The sequence below is a fragment of the Somniosus microcephalus genome, chromosome 2, assembly GCF_052327205.1.
Source record: "Somniosus microcephalus isolate GS21.2 chromosome 2, FLI_Smic_1.0, whole genome shotgun sequence".
Classification (NCBI taxonomy): domain Eukaryota; kingdom Metazoa; phylum Chordata; class Chondrichthyes; order Squaliformes; family Somniosidae; genus Somniosus; species Somniosus microcephalus.
Window position 1 is genome coordinate 158,129,349 of NC_140988.1, and position 21,007 is coordinate 158,150,355.

A 21,007-nucleotide genomic window follows, 5' to 3' on the forward strand; every position below is an offset into this window, starting at 1 on the left:
AATGTAAAAATAATATGGTATTCTGAAAAAGCGAAGGGGACTCGAGGCTGTCATGTGGTGACTTCCTCAAATCTCAAGAAGCCCTTTGTGCAATCCCAGGTATCCATTTTATTCAAGAAAAATAAGAATATAAACTTACAAATTCTCTAAAGATTGAGCTATAACACATTATAAAATGCTCGGCACTTTTTTATCTACAAGATATCATGGTATTCAAAACTTTAGAAATTCTAACACATTTAATGCAATGTGATAGAATTTCTAAAGTTTTGCATTTAATGCAATGTAAATTATATCACTATATTCTGTTAGTGTGACACAACAGTGAAATTAGTTTATTTATACATTTCTTTCAAACTATAGTTGAATTTATAGTGCATAAAAACAGCATTGCATGATGAATAAAATATTGCCATTAAATTATTTTGGTTATAAAATGATTTTATAAAACATCAGAATTATCCATAGTGTTGTTATATTGTGCTTGGTGCTAGATTTAGATTACTTCTAAAGAATAAGTACCAGCCATGCTGATATGTACTTTGAAATTCTTTGAGTAACTATTGCTCTGAATGAGAGTTCAGGGCTCACTTTCCATTTATATTTTCCCTCTCCCTCATGGAATGTTTCACAGGACTGGCCTTTAATAAGCAATGCTTTGTTGCTAATTTCTTTTCACCTGTTTTAGAAAGGAACTAACCGTCAAGAGCTGCAGTAATAATGGGCAAAAAGTCAGCAGCAGGTTTACCCATATCTACATTTTTGTAAAATTAATGATCAGAGAAAAATATTCCTCTGCAGCTGGTGCAGAACAAGCATTCTAAGTTTCACAATTAAAAAAAACCTAAAATAAAATTGTTAGTAGCAGATGTGATGGTGACAGAGTTGTGTCACTGCCAATCACATCAGCCTCCATAAAGCAAGGTAAAGAGAGATCAATTGCCTTGATGACAGCTCCACTTAAAGCAAAAAGCTCTCTTTATAGGAAGCTCGTAAATCTTTTTTTTTCTCTTCATTTTAATCTTTTTTCTTTATCTTTCAACAAGTTGACAATCCTGCATTTACGAGACAGACTGTTCCGTGCCCAGGGTGAACCGGCAACAGGGCAGGAAACTGCTCCTTTTCCATATGGGAAGCATCAAGTTCCAAGAGGTAGAGCCAGCTCCAGCCATTCACTCACTTCAGGGCAGCTACAGCAGCAAGCACCTACCCAGCAGTACTACCCACAGGTGAGGCAGCTTTCTAACATGAGGTTAGACGCACATTTTTCATATTCTGTAGAATATTTTTGAAATGTAAATGCATCAAGGTCCTATATCATAAAGTTTTTGCTTTCAAGTAAAATTCCTGTTTACAAAACTTCCAATGGTGATCAAGCAGATGGTTTAATAAACTTATTAGTGGTAATATATAGACCAAGTTATAGGTCTCTGTCTGTACTGCCCAATATCTAATTGTATGATAGCGTAACCCAGGGTTGTAACAACTGTGATCTGAATTGGATATTGTGTCTTTTGCTTGTGCCCTTGTGTGTGCTGCTCCAATCTTTTCGAAGGTAAACTTGGTTTTCTCAGTTTTCACAGAAGAGTATGGTAGTGAAGATGGGAGGATGCAGCAGGTGGAGTAGTTAGATAAGATAACTATAGATAATGAAGTAGGACTTAAAAACTGGTGGAACTCCAAGTGGAAAAGGCACTGATGGCATGTATCATAGAATGCTGAAGGAAATAGGGAGGCTTTAACCACAATCATTCAAACATCATTGGATTTGCAAGTAGTGCCAGAAGACTGGAGGGTTGCCGTGTAACACCTCTGTTCAGAAGGGATAAACCAGTTAACCTAACATCAGTGGGTAAGCTTTTGGAGACCATAATACAAAGTAAAATTAATATTCACCTAGAAAGACACGGGTGTGGTAAACCACTGTTTGTATTCCTGTTTGTATTCCACTGTGTACATGCCTGGACATGCCTCGGCTGACTCCTCCCACAGGTCCTAGTATAAAGGTGACTGCTCCCCAGCCCTTTGTATCCTGGACCGGTCGACCACGCGAGGCAGACCTCCATTCTGTTGTTAATAAAAGCCTTTAGTTACTCTTCTAACTCTCAGTCTTTTATGAGTAATTGATAGCGCATCAATTTTATTAACAACATTTTTATAATGGAGAAGATCCTCACACCAGCATGCCTGGACTTAGATCATCGGGAGGCGGACTCATCCACCAAGTTTACTCACTGGCTTAAGTGTTTCGAAAAATTCCTGACCGCCTCCGAAGCAATCAAATTGGACGAGGACAAACTGGATGTCCTGACCTCCAAAGTGAACCACCGAGTGTACTCGGTCATCCAAGACGCGACCTCGTACGCGGACGCTATCAAGCTCCTCAAGGACCAGTACACGCGCCCAGTGAACGAAGTGTACGCCAGGCACCTTCTGGGGAGTCGTAAACAACAACCTGGGGAATCGACCGTGGAATACCTTCAGGCACTGTCTGTGCTTGGCCGGGCCTGTGGTTGTAAGGATGTAAAGGCCGCTGTGTACACAGAGGAACTTATCCGGGATGCTTTTGTAGCGGGCCACAGATCCAATTACACCCGACAGCGACTGTTGGAGCAGAGTAACCTCGACCTCAACAAGGCCTCTGAACTCACACTATCGTTGGATGCAGCCTACCAGGGCATGGATGCCTACTCCTCTGCACCGTGGACGCCGCGGGGAATGACAGCCTGGGACACGGTAGGACCGCCTCATAGCGCCGAGCCACCCCAGCCACACCCCAACAACGGCCCAACTACCGCAGCAGTGTCCCAAGGCCAGACAGCAGTGCCCCAAGGCCAGAAATGCTACTTCTGTGGCCAGGCAAAACACCCCAGAGCACGCTGCCCGGCGAAAAACGCGATCTGCTCGGGCTGCGGGAAGAAGGGACACTACGCTAGCGTCTGCAGGGCCAAAGCCACCCCGAACCCCAGCAGCGCCGTGTGTGGGCCATGCGGGCCGCCATCTTGGGCCTCCCCGGCCATGTGCGAATCACCGGTACAGCAGCCATTTTGGACGCCTCCAGCCACATGGGGATCATGGACGCCGCCATCTTGGACGACAGCCGGGACGCAGCAGGCCCCCGACACCGCCTCATCTGATACCCGCAGCGACACACCGACCCCTACGCTGGCATCCGTTACACTGGACCAAGCGAGACCGCACCAACTGGCCAGTTCCACAATGGACATTAAGGTAAATGGTCACGATACAATCTGCCTTTTTGACTCTGGGAGCACGGAGAGCTTCATCCACCCCGACACGGTGCGGCGTTGCTCTCTCCCAGTCCTGCCTGCGCAACAGCGGATTTCTATGGCCTCCGAGTCCCAGTCGGCGGACATCGGCGGCTACTGCGTGGTGACACTCGTAGTAGACGGGACCGTGTACGATCATTTTAAACTTCTGGTCCTGCCTGACCTCTGCGCTGCCATCCTGCTGGGGTTAGATTTTCAGTGCCACCTTAAAAGTGTTACGATGGCGTACGGTGGACCCCTACCCCCACTCACAGTCCGCAGCCAGCAGCTTCCAAATTGCCCGCCGCGTACCAGGTGCAACCTCTCCACACTCAGAGTCACCCCCCCACCACTGTTTGCTAACCTCACCCCCGACTGTAAGCCCATCGCCACAAAGAGCAGGCGATACAGTGCCGGGGACAGGGTTTTCATTAAAACCGAAGTGGAGCGGCTCCTGAAAGAAGGGATTATTGAGGGCAGCACCAGCCCCTGGCGAGCCCAGGTTGTGGTCGTTAAGACCAGCGAGAAGCAGCGCCTGGTCATCGACTACAGCCAGACAATAAATCGCTACACCCTGCTGGACGCCTACCCACTCCCCCGTATAGCTGATATGGTCAACCAGATCGCGCAGTACCGCGTCTTCTCGACCATTGACCTGAAATCAGCGTACCACCAGCTCCCCATCCGCCCTGAGGACCGCCAGTACACTGCCTTTGAGGCAAACGGCCGCCTCTATCACTTCCTTAGGGTTCCCTTTGGCGTCACCAACGGGGTCTCCGTCTTCCAAAGGGAGATGGACCGGATGGTAGATCAAAATGCGTTGCAGGCCACTTTCCCATATCTGGACAATGTGACCATCTGCGGCCGTGACTTGCAGGACCATGACGCAAACCTCGAAAAATTCCTCCGCACCGCCCAACTCCTAAACCTGACATATAATCAGGAGAAGTGCATATTCCGCACAAACCGCCTCGCCATCCTTGGCTGTGTTGTGGAACACGGAGTCATCGGCCCCGACCCCGACCGGATGCGTCCCCTTATGGAACTTCCACTGCCTCAAGGCCCTGAAGAGGTGCCTAGGGTTTTTCTCCTATTACGCCCAGTGGGTCCCCTACTATGCGGACAAGGCCCGTCCGCTGATCAAGTCCACCTCTTTTCCCTTGACGGCAGAGGCCCGCTTAGCCTTCCACCGTATCAAGGAGGACATTGCCAAAGCCACCATGCACGCAGTGGATGAATCCATCCCCTTCCAGGTGGAAAACGACGCGTCCGACTTTGCCCTGGCCGCTACCCTCAATCAGGCGGGGAGACCCGTGGCCTTCTTTTCACGAACCCTCCAAGGCCCGGAGACCAGACACTCCGCTGTTGAGAAGGAGGCCTAGGCGATTGTGGAGGCTGTGCGTCATTGGAGGCACTACCTGGCCGGAAAACGATTTACCCTGCTCACTGACCAGCGTTCAGTTGCTTTCATGTTTAACAACAAGCAGAGGGGCAAAATCAAAAATGACAAGATCTTGAGGTGGAGAATCGAACTTTCCACCTACAACTACGAGATCTTGTACCGGCCCGGGAAGCTAAATGAACCCCCGGATGCGCTATCGCGTGGCACCTGCGCCAGCGCGCAGATCGATAGACTGCAGGCCCTCCACAATGACCTCTGCCACCCGGGGGTCACCAGGTTCTTCCACCTCATCAAGGCCCGCAACCTGCCTTACTCTATTGAGGAGGTCAGGACCATGACCAGGAACTGCCAAGTCTGCGCTGAGTGCAAACCGCACTTTTATAGACCAGACAGGGCCCACCTGATAAAAGCCACTCGCCCCTTCGAGCGCCTGAGCGTTGATTTTAAAGGGCCTCTTCCCCTCCTCCGACCGCAATGTGTACTTCCTCAATATTATTGATGAGTACTCCCGTTTCCCGTTCGCCTTCCCCTGCCCGGACATGACCAGTGCCACGGTCATTAAATGTCTGAACAACCTCTTCACCCTGTTCGGCTTCCCCAGCTATATCCATAGCGACCGGGGCTCATCGTTTATGAGCGACGAACTCCGTCAGTACCTGCTAACTAGGGGTATTGCCACAAGCAGGACCACCAGTTACAACCCCCGGGGGAACGGATAGGTGGAAAGAGAAAATGCGACAGTTTGGAAGGCCGTCCTGCTAGCCTTAAAGTCTAGGGGCCTTCCAACCTCCTGCTGGCAGGATGTGCTCCCCGATGCGCTCCACTCTATTTGGTCACTGCTCTGCACTGCCACTAACGCCACCCCCCATGAGAAAATGTTTGTCTTCCCAAGGAAGTCCACATCGGGGACATCGCTACCGCCATGGCTGACGTCCCCAGGGCCGGTCCTACTGAGAAGACACGTGAGGACCCATAAAATGGACCCCCTGGTCGAGAGGGTCGACCTCCTCCACGCCAACCCCCAGTATGCTTACATCGCATACCCGGACGGGCGGGAGGACACAGTCTCCATAAGAGACCTTGCACCCTCGGGGGCCGCAGTAACCCACTACCCACTACCACCCCCCCCCACGATCCGATATCCAGCCCCAGCAGACGGCAGGCCTGGGCCCCGTGACCCGCTCGACATCTACGAGGACGACACGCCTGTGCCACAGCCTACGCTGGACTCGACGCCGGAAGCTTCACTACCCCTGCCGTCGCCACGCCGATCACAGCGGCAGACAAGACCTCCGGAGAGACTCCAATACACTAACTTTTAATACACTTCACCCCGCCGGACTCAATTTTAAACAAGGGGTGAATGTGGTAAACCACGGTTTGTATTCCTGTTTGTCCTGTTTGTATTCCACTGTGTACATGCCTGGACATGCCTCGGCTGACTCCTCCCACAGGTCCTAGTATAAAGGTGACTGCTCCCCAGCCCTTTGTATCCTGGACCGGTCGACCACGCGAGGCAGACCTCCATTCTGTTGTTAATAAAAGCCTTTAGTTACTCTTCTAACTCTCAGTCTTTTATGAGTCGAAGGAAATAGGGAGGCTTTAACCACAATCATTCAAACATCATTGGATTTGCAAGTAGTGCCAGAAGACTAGAGGGTTGCCGTGTAACACCTCTGTTCAGAAGGGATAAACCAGTTAACCTATCAGTGGGTAAGCTTTTGGAGACCATAATACAAAGTAGAATTAATATTCACCTAGAAAGACACGGGTTAATTAAGGACAGTCAGCACAGGACTGTAAAAGGCAATTTTTTTGGACAAATTTCATAACATAAGAATTAGGAGCTGGAGTAGGCCATACGGCCCCTTGAGCCTGCTCCGCCATTCAATAAGATCATGGCTGATCTTCGATCTCAACTCCACTTTCCTGCCCGATCCCCATATCCCCTGATTCCACGAGAGTCCAAAAATCTATCTATCTAAGCCTTGAATATATTCAACAACTTGGCATCCACAGCCCTTTCGGGTAGAGAATTCTAAAGATTCACAACCCTCTGAGTGAAGAAATTCCTCCTCATCTCAGTCTTAAATAGCCAACCCCTTATCCTGAGACTATGCCCCCTAGTTCTAGCCCCTCCAGCCAGAGGAAACAGCCTCTCAGCATCTACCCTGTCAATCTCCCTCAGAACCTTCTGTTTCAGTTAGATCATTTCTCATTCTCAATCTACTCAATCTGTCCTCATAGGACAACCCTCTCATCTCAGGAATCCATCTAGTGAACCTTTGTTGCACTGCCTCTAAGGCAAGTACATCCTTCCTCAGATAAGGAGACCAAAACTGTGCACAGTACTCCAGGTGTGGTCTCACCAAGGCCCTGTACAATTGTAGCAAGACTTCCTTACTCTTGCACTCCAACCCCCTTGCAATAAAGGCCAACATGCCATTTGCCTTCTTGATTGCTTGCTGTACCTGCATGCTAGCTTTGTGTTTCTTGTACGAGGACACCTAAATCTCTCTGAACACCAACATTTAATAGTTTTTCACTGTTTAAAGAATATTCTGCTTTTCTATTCCTACCAAAATGAATAACCTCACATTTCCCCACATTATACTCCATCTGTCACCTTATTGCCCACTCACGTAACCTGTCGATATCCCTTTGTGTCCTTCTCGCAGCTTACTGTCTCACCTAACTTTGTATCGTCGGCAAACTTCATAGTTTTTTGAGGAAATTATAAAGTGTATTGATAAAGCAAATGCAGTGATTGCTATGTATATGCATTTTCAAAAGGTGCTTGGTAAGGTGCTACATAAGAGCCTCAATCAAATTAAGGCAGATGAAATTTAATGCAGAGGTGATACATTTTGGGAGGAAGAATAAGAACAGATAGACAGTAAATAGTAAAACTTTAAAAGGAGTAGAGAGAATTAGGGGCTAGATATACAAATATTTAAAGATGGAAGCACATGTCAATTAAAAAAAAAAAAATTGGGATGCTGGATTTTATAAATGGGGCATACAGTACAGAGGTAATCCTAAACCTCTGTGGATCATTCATTAGGCTGCAGTTAGAATATTGCGTCCATTTTTGGGCACCTTACTTTAGGAATGATGTCAAGACCATGGAGAGGGTGGAGATGAAATTTACAAAATTAATACAACAGCAATTTGCATTTATATAGCACATTTAACGTAGAGAAATGTCTCGAGGCACTGAAGAGTAATCAGTCAAAAATCGATACCAAGCCAAAGGAGGAGATATTGGGAGGGATGATTAACTGCTTGGCCAAAGAGCTAATTTAAGGATGGTCTTAAAGGAGAAGTAGGTGGAGAGGTTTCGGGAGCGAATTTCAATGTAGGGCCTAGGCAGCTGAAGGTACACCCACTCGACGAAGAGATACAGAGCTGGAGGAACATGGAGTTCTCGGAAGGTTGTTGGGGTGGAGAAGGTTACAGAGATAAGAAAGAACTTGCATTTATGTAGCATCTTTCACGACCTCGGGCCGTCCTAAAACGTTTTACAGCCAATGAAGTACTTTTTGAAGTGTAGTTGCTGTTTTAATGTAGGAAATGCGGCAGCCAATTTGCACACGGCAAGATCCCACAAACAGCAATGTGATAATGACCAGATAATCTGTTTTATATGTTGATTGAGGGATAGATGTTGGCCAGGACTCCCTTGCTCTTCTTCGAAATAGTGCAATTATGTCCACCTGAGAGACCAGATGGGGCTGCGATTTAATGCCTCATCTGAAAAACGGCACCTCTGACAGTGCAACACTCCCTCAGTACTGCGGTGGAGTGTCAGCCTAGATTATGTGCTCAAGTCTCTGCAGTGGGAGATAGGGAGAGGTGAGGCCATGAAGGGATTTAAACCGGAGGATGAGAATTTTAAGTTTATGGGGTTTGGGTATCAGGAGCCATTGTTGGTCATGGAACACAGGGCAGGGATAAGAGTCTATAGTTATGAGGAGAGACGAGAGAAACTGCGTTGCTTTTCATTAGAATGAAGATGGTTAGGAGGAGATTTGATGGAGCCATTCAAAATTATGAAGGGCTTTGATGAGGTCAATAGGAAAAACTATTTCAACTGGTGACCAGTTGGTAACTAGAGGGCATAAATTTAACATCACCAAAAAAATGAAGGGAGTGGTAAGAAAGATTTTTTAATTAATATTGAGATGTGGCGTATTAGGACATGGACTGCCCTAGCAGAATCCACAATAGCTTTTAAAAGGGAGGTGGATAAATATTTGAAAAAGAAAAATTTTAAAGGGTACGGGGAAAGGGCAGAGGAATGAGACAAAGTAGATAGTTGTTTCTGAGAGCCAGCACAGGTGTAATGGACCAAGTTACTTCCTCTTCCTGTTGCAGATATATTAAGTAGCAAATGATATTGTTAATGAGGAAGTGACTGACAGTTTTATTCCACGTGGACTTTATCATTTTTTCTTTAATTTTGTGCATATTTTCCATTGTAAGACTTATTCGTTCGTCGTTATTCGCTGCAGTGAAAACCTCACAAAATGTGAGCTCTGGCAGCAAACTATCGATAGACTTGGAGTGAAAGGAGATTGCAGCTTACTGTTCTCCAGGAGGAGGTCTGGAGAAGCCAACAGTTGAATGCTGCCTGTGGTTAATGAATCTGATTCTCTTTAATAACCTTAAAGGAATTAGCAGCTTTAACAATAAATGCTTGAAATACACAGCAGGTCAATCAGCATATGAAAGAGAAAAGATAGCAGAATGTTTTGGGTGAAGGGTCCCAATCAGCACATTAATCTGTCTTTTCTCTTTCAGATACTGCCTGACCTGTGCAAAATTTCAAACGTTTTCTGTTTTTATTTCAAGTTCCCAGCATTCAAAGAATTTTCTTTTTACCCTCTCCAAACCCAGTCATTTGGGTTCAAGTGCTCCTGGATTGGCGATGGGAGCACATATCAGGAATTCGGGCACGGACGTCAGTGAAACCGATTTGTGGCCCGCGAGTTTTTCTGCCCATTTGTTTGTGTGGGCAGAAATTTGTGTGGGGCTGGGCCAACCTTCCTGTGCAAATTTCCAATGTGCACTCCCACCACACAACTCCCTGCACCTGGAGTGCTAAATCATAACATTTTCCTCAAGGTCCTTATCTCGCAACTGATATCTAATAGTTTCTGAGGGTTATTTATTGCTGGGGTTTTTGTTCATTTGCAGTTCCACAGGTACAGAAATGTATTATTCCCTGGACTGTTGGAGGAATTGATGCATATTAATTAAATTAAATCTAGTTGAAGAATAGTCAGAATGGCTGTCTAAGAAAATTGTGAAATTACAGAATGTGGGGGGGCCTCTCTGACCTCGCATGTTCTGCAAATTTCTATCGGGAGGTCAGTGACTCTCCTTCCCACATAAATGCACACTTGCTATTCGCAGTGTTTTCAATTCTGCTCCTCATCATGCATCTCGCTGCTGCTGCAATCTGCGTCGAGTCTTTTATCATCCTAAAGAACTTGACTTGACCATTGCATCTTCTGATTATTTCACTAACCAGGCTCTGATTGGTATTGAATATCTCAAATGATTTTTTAAAAAGTAGCTTGGATTCCCCTTGATATCTACACTCCTCATCTAGTTCAGCCTTTATAGCTGGAGTCCAGTAGTGCATATAAATTTGACATGGGCCCTTGTTACAGTCACTGTATTCTGAACATGCCTCAACATTGCCGTCAATGGTGGTGGAACCAGATTAAATAATAACTTTCAAAAAGGAATTGGAATTGAAGGGGCAAAATTTGCAGGGCTGTGGGGAAAGGGTAAGGGAGTGGGACTAATTGGCTAGCTCTTTCAAAGAGCAGGCACAGGTACGATGGGCCAAATGGCCTCCTTCTGTGCTGTATCATTCTATGATTCAACCATAAGCCAAACTGCAAAAGTGTTTAGAAGAATGTGTTTGAACTGGGAACATAATTTAAAAATGCGATTTATTCATTTCATTAGTAGTAAAATTAGGCATTAAAAATAATGTTCTAATCTACCAGCAGCTGGGATGTGGCGAGCTGTCATGGATCAGAGCGACTGAACCAATTACAACTGGCACTGTCGATAACAAGCACATACAATAGAAACGTTGAAATGTCAGATAGATCAGGCATGAGCTTATGCTGAACCAATTAGAAGACGCCTGCATGACTGAACAGACAAGACAAATGCAATTTATTTTTTACATATATAAATGATAATCTTGCGTATTCCATGCACTTTCTGCCCAAATTAACCCTACTTCCTGTGCCACAATTTTTGAATCACGCTTTTTATGTTAACATTTACAATAGAAAAATCCTATGTCAACATTTGCCTGTGAACATTTTTTTAAAGCTGTCCTTGCGGGTCTCCAAACAGTTGGAGATACTGCTGCATACCACCTGCTCATCTCCCATATGATTGAATTGAAAAAACCTCCTCTATCCAGCACTAATCATCAGAAATAACTAAGACGCATTTAAAACAAATATTTGCACTTTTAAAATTATAAAATGCCCATTGCTCAGTCAGGTTACTTGTAATATCAATATAATATGATCAGTGCAATACAATATAAATAGCACCATGTGAGTGTTTGTGTGGAAAATGGACCATTGGGTAATTAGATATTGTGTGAGCTATACACACTAAGGCGGCCCAGGGAATCGCAGAGTTCCCACTCTTGATCACTGCCCAGTGACTCCTGCTGTCAAGTCGATGTGTCTGGATGTTAAGAGAGGAAAGGATTAGACTGGGGCTCGTTGGCCCCCATGGTTGAGTGAGATAGTAGAGGACAACGGTGCCTGTTGAACTATAATCCAGCATAAGTCAGGAGAAGAAGTGATAAAATAGGAAGAAAAATAATCCCCTCTCTTTCTCTGCACTGCAGAAAAATAGGATGGTGTACATTAACCTATTGCTTACCCTTTAAAGGAAGTCAAATATTGAAATTCCCTCCCCTTATCTTGCTTAAGATATCAGAGTAGATCTTACACCCCTGAAAAATCCTGGTTGTGGGGCCTGCAGATCCCTATGCCCAAATTCCCTACATGTTTCTCCCAGCATGCAAAACTCTGAGCAGTTGGCACAATTTCTTCAAACCTACTCTTCAGTGTGATGCTCTTACAGATATTGTTAATATTGGGATGATGCTAAATCATGTCAACGCTATTAGATAGCAAAGCTGTGTTAAAATGTTAATCTTTTTTGAAGTTTTCACTAATCGAACACGCACCCCTCCCCCACCCACCAATTTTCTCCTTGACCATTATGACTAGTGCTGTCAAATGGCTCTACTTGTGCCAGTAGCTCCCACCTTGCCCAAGAAGCCATACTTCATGTGCCAGCTGTTCTATTGCAGTGAGCATCATGGTTGAGCCAGATCCTGTCCCCATCTGACATCCACACCCGCATATGCCAGAAGTGGCCTTTCTGCAGGATTTACCTTTGCGTAGTGAGATGCTTTTCATTCTCTGACCATCATACTTGGTTTACAGGGGTAAGTACATGTTTATCCTCCAAAGGCAATATGTACAGATTCACTGATGCTATCCCTTGCACAACCTTTTTAGTCACTCAGCAAAGAAAGTCTCAAGTTGTGTCTATCAGTGTTTGGCACAGGTTGTTGCAACATGGAGATCGATTAATTTCAGCGTGTGTGTTATTCATGGTGTTTGTGAAGGCTTCATTGAGCCTCTCGAACTCAGCAAGCAGCTTTGCATAGATGACTGGGCCCTATGTTGTATTTTCAGCATCAAGCCCAATGTCTAATGAGCAGCAATGGACCCACAGGTCTTGAGCCAACTCTTGAACAGGTCCATTGGACTTGATGTTGGGAAAACAACAGGTGGTGAAAGTGTCAGGTATTAAGGGTGTTCTTTGTGTGATAGTTGTTCTGTCATGGCTCTTGTGTTGTGTCCACAGTATTTCTCTTGTTTTGGGGACTTGCCTGTATGGGTAACAGAGGTATCTTTGCCGATGATTTCCTGAGGATGCAGGTTTGTACTCGTAGAGAGATGCTGCAAGTGATGACGGGAGTCTTTTGAAGGGGAGAATGTTGTCAGTTTTTATTGCCATGTTTCTCCATTTTTGATGGTCTTGATTTTCTTTTTCCTTTTTCAGTACCATGGTTAAAGCCATGAGGGAGTTCACTCAACCTTATAGATTTTTAGATTGATGGTTTTATGGGGAAATTGCTGGGTAAGTTGGCAGCTGGATGCAATTGCTTTTTCAGGCTGTTACCAGAAGCCCAATAATAAAAGCTTTTAAAAACTGGTTAGAAAAGTTTGTGGCCAGTTGTAGCTGAGTGCCACCCATATGTGCTCATGTTTGTCTTCATAGTTGCACATACATTCTCTCTTTACTTTATGGCCTGCTTTCAACTGCAACTTATTTGACCTCATTAAACAGGGTGCTGTGTGATTTTTAAAAAACACCAACAATTTAAAATTGTTTACATAATCTCCAGATCTTTCGAGGTCTTCACCATTACTAGTTTGCGTAAAACAAGTTTTTTTTTTCAAATCTAGTTAAGTGGCTTTTTAAAGCGTGGGTTCTGCAAATCTGAGTTTGTGTTTTTATATCTTTCACTTTCAAAGCCACATCGGATGATGCCTATGGAAGAGGCCATTACAAAATGTGATGTGCAGTAGTTTGGGAGGTCTAAATGTTTGGTTGGTGTTAGTGGTCTTCCAGTGGCCTTGAACCTATGACTTCCCCTCTCAGATAAACTATTGCTGCACTCCAAATATAGTTCATTGTGTGAAGCACTTTGAGACATTTTGATGACAAGATAAGGTACTATATAAATGCAAGTGTTCCTTTTCTTTCCCCACCCTAGTTACCAATACAAGGACAGTGCATAAATAACCTGCCTCAATAATGCTGTCATCTCAATTACGGTCTTAGTAATTCCTAAGAATAGTCCGTTCTCTCCACAAAGGTTGACTGTTGGTATTAAGGTACCGTGTCTCTAAATATAATTTGGGTTCAGGCTTGTTGAATCAGACATGATTACATATAAGAACATAAGAAGTAGGAGCAGGAGTAGGCCATACGGCCCCTCGGGCCTGCTCCGCCATTCAATAGGATCATGGCTGATCCGAATCTAGACTCGCGTCCACTTCCCTGCCCTCTCCCCGTAACCCCTAATTCCCTTGTCTGCTAGGAAACTGTCTATCTCCATTTTAAATTTATTTAATGTTGCAGCTTCCACAGCTCTCTGAGGTAGCAAATTCCATAGATTTACTACCCTCTGAGTGAAGAAGTTTCTCCTCATCTCAGTTTTGAAAGGGCAGCCCCTTATTCTTAGATTATGCCCCCTAGTTCTAGTCTCACCCATCAGTGGAAACATCCTCCCCGCATCCACCCGATCAAGCCCCCTCACAATCTTATATGTTTCGATCAGATCGCCTCTCATTCTTCTGAACTCCAATGAGTAGAGTCCCAACCTACTCAACCTTTCCTCATACGTCAACCCCCTCATCTCCGGAATCAACCGAGTGAACCTTCTCTGAACCGCCTCGAGAGCAAGTATATCTTTTCTTAAATATGGAAACCAAAACTGCACGCAGTATTCCAGGTGTGGCCTCACCAATACCCTGTATAACTGCAGCAAGACTTCCCTGTTTTTATACTCCATCCCCCTTGCAATAAAAGCCAAGATTCCATTGGCCTTCCTGATCACCTGCTGCACCTGCATACTAACTTTTTGTGTTTCATGCACCAGGACCCCCAGATCCCTTTGTACTGTAGCACTTTGCAGTTTCTCTCCATTTAGATAATAACTTGCTCTTTGATTTTTTCTGCCAAAGTGCATAACCTCACACTTTCCAACATTATATTGCATCTGCCAAATCTCTGCCCACTCACTTAGCCTGTCTATGTCCTTTTTGCAGGTTTTTTATGTCATCCTCACTCATTGCTTTCCCTCCCATCTTTGTATCGTCGACAAACTTGGATATGTTGCACTCGGTCCCTTCCTCCAAATCGTTAGTATAGATTGTAAAGAGTTGGGGTCCCAGCACTGACCCCTGCGGAACACCACTAGTTACTGATTGCCAGCCCGAGAATGAACCATTTATCCCAACTCTCTGTTTTCTGTTAGATAGCCAATCTTCCACCCATGCCAGTATATTACCCCCAATCCTGTGATTTCTTATCTTGATCAGTAATCTTTTGTGTGGAACCTTGTCAAATGCCTTTTGGAAGTCCAAATACACTACATCCACTGGTTCCCCTTTATCCACCCTGTATGTTACATCCTCAAAGAATTCGAGCAAATTTGTCAAACATGACTTCCCCTTCATAAAACCATGATGACTCTGTCCTATTAAATTATGTTTATCCAAATGCTCTGTTACTGTTTCCTTAATAATGGACTCCAACATTTTGCCAACCACAGATGTTAGGCTAACTGGTCTATAGTTTCCAGCTTTTTGTCTACTTCCCTTCTTGAATAAGGGTGTTACATTAGCAGTTTTCCAATCTGCCGAGACCTTTCCTGAGTCCAGGGAGTTCTGGAAAATAATCACCAATGCATCCACAATCCCTACCGCCACTTCTCTCAAGACCCTAGGATGTAGGCCATCAGGTCAGGGGGATTTATTCGCCTTAAGTCCCATTATTTTACTGAGTACCATCTCCTTAGTGATTTTAATCATCTTTAGCTCCTCCCCCCCATTGCCCCCTGTTTGTCCAGTGTTGGGATATTTTTAGTGTCCTCTACTGTAAAGACTGATACAAAATATTTGTTCAGCATCTTTGCCATCTCCATGTTCCCCACCACTAGTTTCCCGGTCCCATCCTCTAAGGGACCAACATTCACTTTAGCCACCCTTTTTCTTTTTATATAGCTGTAGAAATTAAATATATATAGATAGTTCCAAAAAAAATCAATGTAATTTTTATTTATGACAGACTTAAGGGCCCGTAATTTCTGATGGGAGGCATTCGCACGCAGGAAGCCTCCTATCGGGAACAAATCTACACCTTTACCTGAGGGCTCCCGAGGTCCGGACTCTTCCGCTCCTGGGCCTCTCCTGGTGCGCGCTCAAAGGCTCAGGTATCCCAGGGGTGCATGCAGTTCGCAAGCGTCGCTGCGATCACGTGGGCGAGCTGAGCCAATGGGAGAAGGGAATCCCCCTTCATACTTTTGACAGGTAGACCTGTCAAAAGTATGAATGGGGGTCACTGGAAGGTGACACTACAACATTAAATAATTTTTTTAATCACATTTTTTAAATGAGTTAAAATTACATTAAATTAAATATTTTAAACAAAAATGTAATTTTTTGAAAAAATAATTAGTTTTTTATGGGGCTAAAAAACTTTAAAGTATTTTTTCATTATAAATGAGTGAAAAAATATATTTTATTTTTTTAAACTCTCATGCTGGTAAAAGCAGTGCCTGCTTTTACCGGGCGTAAGATTTTTAAGGGTTTTCAGCGGGCGGAGATTCAGCAGAAAGCGGAACTATCTGCCCGCAGAGGCCCTTCTCCAGGGCAGGCGTCCGATCTGTTCTTGACAGATCTGAAGTGCCGATTTTCAGCGCATGCCTGAAACCGGCACTTGCGAGGTCCCTACAGCTGTGTACACAGCTCGTACACACCCGTAAGCATCGGAAATTACGGGCCCATGTCTACCAGCAAAGCAGCAATGTTTCAGAACAGTAAGAGCACTACATTCCGCTAAGAGGCAACTTTACCAAACAGGATACAGTGATTATCTCTGTTCTGAGAACTATGCCATCCGTGGTTTCTTTTGTAGAGGAGTCACTCTGTTCCCTGTCTAGGTGTAGGCCCTTTACCTTTATCCCCTTTCTTATTACTGCCACGTGACAACTCTATCCACAGCTCTGCTTTGCTTTTTATATGAACTTTATTACACTTGTCTGAGCACTTGACTCCTTTTTTCTGAATTAATAATCTGGTGTCCTTATAATTGTAAATATCAACTTTGACCTAGCATATTCTTTCTCTCTCTGACGACTATTCAACCACGGGATTTGCAAGTCTACGGACCCCTTTCATACATCCAACATCAGCACTTACCAGATGGGTATTTCTGCAATATCTTGCTTGTTCCCACAGATTTCACTTTCTTAAGCAGACATTGATTAGCTATTTCAAAACGTTGGGACTTAAGACTCTGGTGAAAAGTTAACATTTTACACAGCTACAATATACTCAATAACCTTATTAGAATAAAACAGAGGATGAGAATTGTAGTGTCCGTGTGTAGATAAAGACACTGAAGACAGGAGTTGGTTCATAGGTATTTACTAAGCAAGTCTGGGGGGGGTTTCTAAAGGATATACACAATACACAGGCTTATATAGCCCAAGTGGCAATTACCGGCATTATGCACACCTGGGGCTCTTAAAGGCACATACACCACAATTCCTCCCCTTCTAGCTAACTAGTACATCATATTTTAAGTAATTATTAATTACATGTTATATGCAAAATAATATACATTGCTGTATTAATTAATTATAAGTTAGTCTCGCAGGAGGCTTCCTGACTCGGTCCGGATAACGCCTCGGGGGTGTAGTAGTTTCTGGTGGTGTAGTAGGTTCTTCTGGCAAGGCTGATTCGGCTTGAAGGCCAGTGTCGGGTTCATCGGGCTCCAGTATCACCGGATCGGAGGTAGATATGGGTATCTCTACTTCATCGTTAGATGTATAGAGTGGTGGTGTAGGTTGTCCCTTTTCGGATGACTTGATGATTTGGTCAGCATGGCACCTTATTATGCTGTCTCCGATGTCCACGGTATACATCAGTGGTCCTAATCGTGTGCAGATAGTTCCAGGCTGCCATTTCTCGGTACGGTAGTCCCGGGCCAAAACCGGTTGGCCTATCTGGAAGGCCCTAGTTGGCCTTTCATTCATGCCCTGAAACTGCCGGTTCTCCACGTCCCTTCGGATGTTGGGCTTGACCAAATCCAGCCGGCATCTTTGGTTTCTATTGTAGAACATCATGGCGGGAGTTTGGTTAGTAACCATATGCGTTGCATTCCTATATGCAAATAAGAAGTTATCCACCTTGTGCTGAAGTTTTATGTCTTCATTACCCATGGCCTTCTTGAAGGTCTGGACAAACCTTTCAGCCAATCCATTGGTGGCGGGATGGTATGGGGCGGACGTGTAATGCTTTACCCCATTGTTCTTTAAGAACTTTCTGAATTCTTCGGACACAAATTGCGGTCCATTATCAGAACATATCTGCTCCGGCAGCCCATTCCTGGCAAATATGGTCCTTAATACTGTGATGGTTTTTTCCGTGGTGGTGGAGGACATCTTTATTACCTCCGGCCACTTGGAGTGTGCATCAACTGCGATTAAGAACATTGAGTCCATAAATGGACCAGCAAAGTCGATGTGCACCCTTTGCCAGGGAGATGAGGGCCACTCCCATGGATGTAGAGGGGCCTGTGGCGGAGCATTTTGGACCTTCTGGCATCCTAGGCAGCTCTTGGTCATGTCTTCGATGTCTCCATCGATACCTGGCCACCATACAAATGCCCTAGCTAGGTTCTTCATTTTCACTCCACCCAGATGCCCCCCGTGAAGCTCCTTTAGCACTTTATCCTGGAGTTTGGGTGGAATCACCACTCTGGATCCACACATCAAGGTTCCTCGGCACACTGACAGCTGTTCTCTTCTTTGCGAGAATGCTGGCAACAGTGGTTCGCCATGTGCTGGCCATCCCTTCACTGTTAAATCGTAGACCCGTGAGAGAGTAGAGTCATTTCTTGTCTCCCTTTCAATGGCAGAATTTGTCACCGGTAGACATTCCACTATGGTAGAGTGGAATATCTCTACTGGGTCTACTGTAGGTGCCTCTTCTATCGTTGGCAACGGTAGGCGTGATAAACCGTCAGCATTCCCATGCTGTTTTGACCCTTTGTATTCAATGTTGTATTGGTGTGCCCCTAGAAAAAGGGACCACCTCTGTAGTCTTTGTGCCGTCATAATGGGGACACCTTTTTTAGGGTTGAATATGGAGATGAGGGGTTGATGGTCAGTCAGCAAGGTAAATTTTTGTCCGTGTAGGTAATGGTTGAATTTCTTCACTCCCCATACCAGGCTGAGTGCTTCCCTGTCTCTCTAGGCATAGTTAAGCTCAGCTGAGTTCAATGAGCGTGACGCAAAAGCTATCGGCCGTTCCGAGCCATCGGGGAATCTATGGGACAATACCGCTCCTATACCGTAAGGGGATGCATCGCACGCCAGTCTGATTGGTAGTGATGGGTTGTAATGAGCCAAAATTTTCTCGGATGTGATTAAGTCTTTACATTTATGGAAGGCACGTTTACAGTCTTCGTTCCATTTCCAAATCACTCCTGTCTGTAGAAGATCATTAAGAGGGTGTAGAATAGTTGATAAGTTCGGTAAAAATTTATGATAGTAATTTATTAATCCCAGGAATGACCTTCATTGTGAAACATTTTCAGGTGCTGGGGCTTTTATAAATGCTTCAATTTTTTCAGGTGACTTATGCAACCCTTATTAATTATGTGGCCACAATATGATATCTGATTTTGGAAAAATTCGCACTTGGGGCGATTTGCTCATAGGCCCCGTTCTTTCAGCCTAGTGAGCACCTGCTCCAAATTGGCAAGGTGCTCGTTGTCGTTTTCTCCTGTTATAAGGATGTCGTCTAGGTAGCATTGAGTCCCCGGAATCCCTTGCAGGACTTGCTCCATAGCTCTTTGCCAGATAGCTGGAGCTGATGCTATTCCAAAAACCAGTCGATTGTACTGGTACAGGCCTTTGTGTGTGTTTATTGTGAGATACTTTTTAGAGGTCTCCTCAACCTCCATCTGTAGATATGCCTGTGCCAAGTCAATTTTTGTGAAACGTTTCCCTCCGGATAGTGAGGCGAAAATATCTTCTATCCTCGGAAGAGGATACTGTACCGTGTGAAGGACCGGGTTTACAGTCACCTTAAAATCTCCACAGATGCGAATTTTTTTCTGTTCCTCAGAGTTATTTTTCAATGTTTTTTTCATGACTGGAACGATGGGTGTTGCCCATTCGCTCCAATCTATTTTGGATAATACGCCTGCCTTTTCCAAATTCTTCAGCTCTGCCTCGACTGCCGGACGTATTGCGTATGGCACCGGTCTTGCCTTAAAAAATTTTGGAATTGCTGTATCTTCCACTTTTATTGAGGCGGTGATGCCTTTCAAGGTTCCTAGTTTCTCTTGAAACACTTCTTTGGCGTTGGCCAAGATGTCTTTTAATCGTTCAGGTATGATGTCATCATTGTTTTTTTCCTTGCTGGTCACCGTCAGTGCCTGAATGGAGTGCCAGTCTAAGCGTATCTTCCTTATCCATTCATGTCCCAACAACGGTGGACCACCATCTTGTAGAATGTATAAATACAACTTTTGTATTTCTTTGCCGTTGTATACCACAGGCACCCTTATTTTTCCTTTGGGGTAGACTTTCTGCCCCGTATATGTTTTTAAGATAATGGATGTGTCTTTTAGAGGTATATGCGAAAATAGCCTCTCGTAATCTCGTCGATTTATTACGGTTAGAGCTGATCCTGTATCTAGCTCCATTTTAACTGGGGACCCTGCTATTGTGAGGGTAACCCAAATGGTTTGGTAATCCTCTTTGGCAAGTACATTATGTAATTTGAGACAGCTTAGTCTCTTGTTTCCGGAGTCGCTATCGCTATTCTGGTCTTCGGAGCTATTGTCCGTCATCATTTGTACCTTCCTGTACTTTTCTTTATTGATTTTTTGTTTTCTGTCAGTGGATTTATTTTGTCCAGATTGGCATACCCGTGCAATGTGTCCAATCTTACCACATTGCCTGCATGCTTTGCCCTTGAACCAGCAGTCCCTCTGGTTATGGGTGGATCTGCCGCAGCGATAACATCTTCCGAACTCCTGTGTCATTTTATGGGTGCCGAAGTCCTGTGTCTCTTGTTGTATCTCTGCAGCTCCTTTTGCTGCTGCTTCGTATGATACAGCCATACTGAAAGCTTTGTCCAATGTTAAATCTTTTTCAGAAAGCAGTCTTTTTTGTGTTCCTTCACTTAAGAGACCGCAAACAAATTTGTCTCGAAGATAATCCGATAGTCCTGCTCCGAATTGGCAGTACTTTGATAGCTTTCTTAATTCGGTTAGGTAATCAGCGTTACTTTCATTCTTGTGTTGATTTCTCTTGAAGAACTTGAATCGTTCCGCTATCAGCAGCGGTGTTGGGTTTAAATGCTCCTGCAGGGTATCAACAATTTCTTTAAAAGTCTTGTCCTTTGGTTTGGCTGGAGTGATTAAATTTCGTAACAGCCCGTATGTCTTCGCGCCCATTAAG

General features: G+C 44.7%; 1 protein-coding gene across 8 annotated transcripts in view; it reads left to right on the forward strand.

The window, feature by feature from the left end:
• Positions 1-21,007, forward strand: part of sec31a (SEC31 homolog A, COPII coat complex component) — a 138,667-nt gene that overhangs the window by 83,571 nt on the left and 34,089 nt on the right. For all 8 annotated transcript variants that reach the window (XM_085964844.1, XM_085964890.1, XM_085964880.1 and 5 more), the window contains one exon: positions 1,047-1,229. In XM_085964844.1, the coding sequence (XP_085820970.1) occupies positions 1,047-1,229 (183 nt within the window). The remainder of the gene's footprint in view (positions 1-1,046; positions 1,230-21,007) is intronic.